The sequence below is a fragment of the Pollachius pollachius genome (genome assembly GCF_949987615.1).
Source record: "Pollachius pollachius genome assembly, contig: scaffold_515, whole genome shotgun sequence".
NCBI lineage: Eukaryota > Metazoa > Chordata > Actinopteri > Gadiformes > Gadidae > Pollachius > Pollachius pollachius.
This window is the reverse complement of record NW_027641329.1, coordinates 1,225-7,500: the sequence shown is the minus strand read 5'-3', so window position 1 is coordinate 7,500 and position 6,276 is coordinate 1,225. Positions and strand designations below refer to the sequence as shown.

At 46.0% G+C, this 6,276-nt stretch overlaps 1 protein-coding gene across 1 annotated transcript in view; it reads left to right on the top strand.

The window, feature by feature from the left end:
* The window catches only part of LOC307091665 (excitatory amino acid transporter 5-like), a gene marked incomplete at both ends in the record, with an annotated part of 7,696 nt that extends 1,671 nt beyond the window's left edge, over positions 1-6,025 (top strand). Inside the window, 5 exons of the mRNA XM_079759308.1 lie at positions 1,258-1,300; positions 1,721-1,952; positions 2,970-3,069; positions 4,848-5,081; positions 5,827-6,025. Of these exons, the coding sequence (XP_079615434.1) occupies positions 1,258-1,300; positions 1,721-1,952; positions 2,970-3,069; positions 4,848-5,081; positions 5,827-6,025 (808 nt within the window). The remainder of the gene's footprint in view (positions 1-1,257; positions 1,301-1,720; positions 1,953-2,969; positions 3,070-4,847; positions 5,082-5,826) is intronic.
* Between the last annotated feature and the right edge of the window lie 251 nt (positions 6,026-6,276).

The following is a 6,276-nucleotide window of genomic DNA, read 5'->3' as shown; positions in this document are numbered from 1 at the left end:
CGCAGAAAGCATTTGATTGGCCTGCTTTGAGTCTGGCCTTAGTCAGGATTGGCCGGTTTGAGTGATCCCTGACGCAGAGGGCTAGAGGTGGTGGTGGTTAATGTTAAAGAATTATGAATTTGAATAACAAACATTTTGTAATTACATAGTTGTTATTCAAATCAAACACGCCATAATAGAATGGTACACACACACACACCCACGCGTGCATGAACACACATATTTGATTCGATGAACAGCTGACAGGTGCGATGAACAGCTGCTGCTGGTTCTAAGAGCATATACTAGTCGACTTGATGTTAAGGACACATAATAATGTTAATACGGGAGGGCTGCATGAAGTCCTTCCATAATTTTTCACCTAGAGACTCAATTGGAAATTTTGTAATCGTCACTTCCATTCCAATTTTTTAACATTTTAAACCTTTTAAGATATATATATAAATATATTTTTTTACAATGGAAGTCAATAGGAGGAAGGCCAAGCCATCTGCCCACTACTTCAGACATTGCAACTTTCTAACTGTTAACCTTTGGCAAAACATTTTATAAATCAACACACTTGTATCTTCAAGTATTTCCAAACTGAATTTCGATATCAGTTATACTTTTTTCAGAATCACAGTTTAACAGTTATATTCCATACCCGCTTCGTATATTTCCAGTTGGTCTCACTGGCGTTGAGGCTGTGAGGATGTTCTGGACGACTCTAACCACTGCGGACGTCGTGGAGCCAAAACAGCGTCAATATTTAACCAAGAAACACAATGCCAAGCCTAAACGGTTACAGTATTTATTGTTACGCTGGGGCTAACATAATCAATTGATTGAAAATATGATTGTTATATATCGGGCGTTTGTGTGTTTGGACCCCGGTTTATATTGCTAGAGACTGGGTGCTTGCTACATACACGGTTTACTTCCATACACACACGCACACGTGCACGCACACACACACGCACACACTTCATCAGAACAAACTTTATCACTAACTCTGCACTTTATTTGTTTCCAACCATTTTACATTATTTAAATTGTGTGCATGTTGACATTGTTTACTCTATTAAGGCTTTTAAACCCCATTCGTCTTTTCACTTGATTTAAGCCATTCAACATTTCTTCACGACTGCCTTTACTTAAAGATATTTTAACCTAACTTTGACCTACAGCAATTGCGTTATTTTCTCCAAAAAATATGTTTTTTCGCCCTTGATTGCATAATAGAACTAATCAAATCTATTTCTTTTATTTTCCTAGCAACATGTTTCCGGCCAACCTGGTCCAGGCCACGTTCCAACAGGTAATGACCCCTAAGAGCAACCGCTTTAGCATCCAAGGTCACACCTACACATCAAAAGTGTCATTTGTCTGTAATCCAACAACGGGGTTGTAGGTACACATATGCTCTGTAAATGATGCATTGTATAAATAAACGGGGCAGGATAGTGTAGTAATCAGGGAATGCATGACTCCCATCCGAAAGGCTCTGGGTTTGAATCCCTTATGTTCGCATCTCACAGTCTGCTGAAGGCTACCTCGTGCGTCCTCCCCACCTTCCCCCTTCCATCAGAGCGCTCCCTCCGTCACCCCTTTTAAATCTAGGCTCAAAGCACCCCTCTTCTCCCTGGCCTTCCCTCCCCTTTCATGACATGTTGTTATTGTCATGTTCTCATGTGCTGTCCATGATGCTTCGGTCGTGTCTCGTCGTCCGTGTCTCCAGTACCGCACCCAGAGCATCCCGGTGCCTGGCCCCCGGCCCACCGTGGCCCAGCTGGTGGACGAGACCACCACGCGACGCCTCTTCATCTACGGTATCCAGGACGACAACGGCACCGACATCCAGAACTTCTCTCTGGACCTGACGCCGCCACCCGACGTGGTCATGCGCACGTCGCCTGGCACCAGCGAGGGCATGAACGTCCTGGGGATCGTCATCTTCTCCGCTACCATGGGTACGCCGATCCCCCCATGCTCCACACGCTGTCCAACACACCGACAACCAGCGGACAAAAGCCCAGAAACACGCTAACGGAGGATACCTAGTCATTCGACATAGCATTTTTGGAATTTATCCACTTTATAATTTACAATTTACTCTTTACACTTTTATAATTTATAATTTATATTGTTTATACCGTCAGTTTTGTTTGCCCTGTTTGTTGTTGTTTGTTCTGTTTGTCTTGTCTTGTCCTTACTTCAGCATTTAGTTTAGCATTTACCTAAGCGTCTATTTTTGTTTGCATTAGTACTTTACTATATTTTTATCCTGTGTTTATCAACAGCTGCTGGGCTGTTGCAACAAACAAATTTCTCCTAAGGGGGATTAATAAAATTGTATCTAATCTAATCTAATCTAGAAACACGTTAGTAAAAAATCTATCTCAAAACATGCCAATGGAGAAAACAGAAAAAAACCGTAATGGACAAAGGTCTGAATAATGTTAATGCGAAAAATCTGAAACATGTCAAAGTGATAATTTTCGAGAGCTCTGCTTAGTGATTTTTGGCGGCACTAATAGAAAACTGTACGATGCTCAACACTCAAGTGAGTTAAAGGGCGAGTCTGGTATTTACGACACCCAGTTCATTAGATTCATAATACTGCAAATGCACGTGTCTTCATCAACGGGCCGCCGAACACCATTGTGTTACCTCATTCGGCGGTAGATAGGGAATTAACTGATCCTTATTTTTGGGAAATCTTCGTAAGGAAAAGACCTAGACATGTGATGATGATGATCCCCTTTCAGATGATAATAACTAATGTATTCACAACGTTGTCTTTCATCAATTTTAAGAATGCATTGATTTCAGGAATGTTTTTGACAGGTCATTGTGGTGGTGGTTTTGTGGTATAATCCCTTCCTGGCTTGGTTCCCTTCCTTCCTTCCTTCCTTCCTTCCTTTCTTCCTTCCTTCCTTCCTTCCTTCCTTCCTTCCTGGCTTGTTTCCTTCCCTCTCTCCTTCCAGGGATAATGCTGGGCCGAATGGGGCCCAACGGCAGCGCTCTCGTCAACTTCTGCCAGAGCTTGAACGAAGCCGTCCTAAAGATCGTCGCCATTGTCATTTGGTAAGCGGTTCCATTGTCATTTGGTAAGCGGTTCCATTGTCATTTGGTAAGCGGTTCCATTGTCATTTTGTAAGCGGTTCCATTGTCATTTGGTAAGCGGTTCCATTGTCATTTGGTAAGCGGTTCCATTGTCATTTGGTAAGCGGTTCCATTGTCATTTGGTAAGCGGTTCCATTGTCATTTGGTAAGCGGTTCCGTTTGCTCCTGGGCCTATTTTAACGGTCTGAATCAAAGTGAGAAGCGCCAAACGGCAGTATCTTTGTGGGCGGGTCTCTGGCACTGTTGCTATTAAACCGACGGATAAATTACTCTTGCGCCCAACGCAAATCTATCATAGCCTACTACAGTGTTCATTCATGCAGCCCCTATGGATTTTTATTTTTTTCACAAACCACATGTATTTCTATGAAGTTTCACAAATATGAACAATCTTTGACATCATAATATTTAAATTAGGCTAATTGTTGCATGTTTGTGCTGCGTAATACACAGCACAAACCGTACCGACCTTGCGCTGAGTTGTTGACGGGGGGGGGGGGCACCCTGACACCCTGAGAAGCGGCAGGGTGCACTACACTCGCACCCTGACGCCTCTCAGGGTGCGAGTGTAGTGTCGCGAGTTTGCTGCGGGGAAAAAAATCCGCTTTCTGCCGGGTGCAAACTAGCAAAGATACATGCGTCGGTGTAGAAAGTAGATTGCACCGGATGCAAGTAAGGACCCTTGAAGTTATTTTTGTGGTCAGATCGTTATGTTGATTCAGAGCTACTTTGTGTGCATTTCCTGTGTGTGTGTGTGTGCTTGTGTGTGTGTGTGTGTGTGTGTGTGTGTGTGTGTGTGTGTGCGCGTGTGTGTGTGTTTCACACCCCTCGACCGACTGGCAGGAAAAGTGCTAGGAAATATATGAATTAATACTGAAAGCATATATTTATGTCTACTTTTGCCCCCCCTGGCTCCACCGTAGTTCGCACCCTGCTTTTGCACCTCACACTGTCGATTCGCTGGAGTATAGATTAGAGTGAGAGTCAATCCAATGCTTCCCCTCTCACACACACACACACACACACACACAAATTGATCATTTTGGAAATTGAATTTGTGCACCATTTAACTGCACACAACTTTATTTGAAAGGAAGCAGTGGTCAAAAACATAAATGGAAGCCATGCTTTTTGGTGTGCTGGTGTGTGGCTTGTGAGAGGGGCAGAATAAGGAGTGTTACCCCGTTGTGTGTCTGGTGCGTGTGGATGCATGGCACTCCATCCATCGAGCGATTAGTGTTAATAGCGTTGTCTGGGAGGTACAGTGTTTTGACATTTGCCGGCATTGTCACAGACCCAGCTCCTATTATGACCAGGTTGGGTTTGATTGGTTTGGTCTCTACGTCTCCGGAGGTTGACATTTTGAAATCAAAATCAGCATAATCGCCTCTGATGCATTGTTCCCGGTCATTGACCGGGATACTGGGAAATGTATTTGGTTTAAGCGCCACATGTTTTTAATGCAAATCTGTCTACACAGAATCGTCATAGTCCCTCCCAGAAGGATGAAGTAACATCTGTGTGTCCACACGGGAGCGGTTGAAAGGTTCAAACATTCAAACGTTGGCCTGGATGAGCTCTCCAACACATTGGTTTATTAGTGATTTCGGGCATTATAGTGTTTTAAACAATGAATTACATTTTTGATTCGTGTGGGTTACCGACCCTACCGTCGTTCTGAGGACCTGTTCATCCCACAGGGACCCCTTGACTGACCAATGATTCGTCTGCTCCCCAAGGTACTTCCCCTTCGGCATCGTGTTCCTGGTGGCCGGCAAGATCCTGGAGATGGACGACCCGTCGGCCATGGGCAAGAAGCTGGGCTTCTACGCCATCACAGTGGTCATGGGTCTGGTGCTGCACGGCCTCTTCATCCTGCCCGCCATGTACTTCTTCATCACCAAGAAGAGTCCCATCGTCTACATCAGGGGCATCCTCCAGGCCCTGCTCATCTCCCTGGCAACCTCCTCCAGGTAAAGACACGCCTCCTATAGGTACATAAACACCTCCACCTGCGACAGGTACAAACACACCTCCACCTGCTGCTACAAACACACCTCCACCTGCTGCTACAAACACACCTCCACCTGCTGCTACAAACACACCTCCAGCTACAACAGGTACAAACACACCTCCACCTGCTGCTACAAACACACCTCCACCTGCTGCTACAAACACACCTCCACCTGCTGCTACAAACACACCTCCAGCTACAACAGGTACAAACACACCTCCACCTGCTGCTACAAACACACCTCCACCTTCTACAAATGCCATTTTTTTCGGGTAAGGGGACATTAAATCTCTTTTGCTGAAGGAAAAAAGTCTGCATTCAAGGCAGTTTCCACTTCTTTGAAGAATCTTCTGACATTTAGACAAGAGACATAGAGTCTGATGATTTTTTTAAGAATCACCAACCTTTGTGCTCCTGAATTCAAACTGAATCCAATCCAACCCAGTGCAGCCTCTGACTGGGTTGCCATGGTTATTAAGTATGGCAACCTTCATATTCCCCGGAGTGATGCCCCCTGCGACAGCAGCCATCACCCACCAATTTCAGACCGACGAGTCCAAAAATACTCTGTCACATTAAAAAAGAGGAACTAAGTGCAACAGACGAAAACAGTGTCTGTGATTCAGCCCACTTTGCCATGAGTGTCTCCAAGGCGGCCATTAGGACTGCTCATTGGTCTCTTCATCTCCCCTGTTGGGCCCCAGCTCGGCCACCCTGCCCATCACCTTCAAGTGCCTGCTGGAGAACAACCACATCGACCGGCGCATCATCCGCTTCGTGCTGCCGGTCGGCGCCACCATCAACATGGACGGCACCGCGCTCTACGAGGCGGTGGCCGCCATCTTCATCGCTCAGGTCAACAACTACGAGCTGGACTTCGGCCAGATCATCACCATCAGGTAAGGGAGGAGCGCCGCCCGGTACCGGTACCGTCGCTGCCTCACAGGGACGGCTTCTGAGGGAGGGGGGGTTCTGCAGAGCACAGGCAGCAGCAGGGGTCCCTGACCAGCACGCCCGGGGGGGTTTCTACATCTTGGACCAACGGGTCGGAGTCGTGATGCTACGAGGACTTGCTTTTTGTTTCGGTGGATCGGCGAGTGCAGAGAACATGACTGTTATTGTTGTTGTTTTGTCCTCATCTATTCATGGTGAGA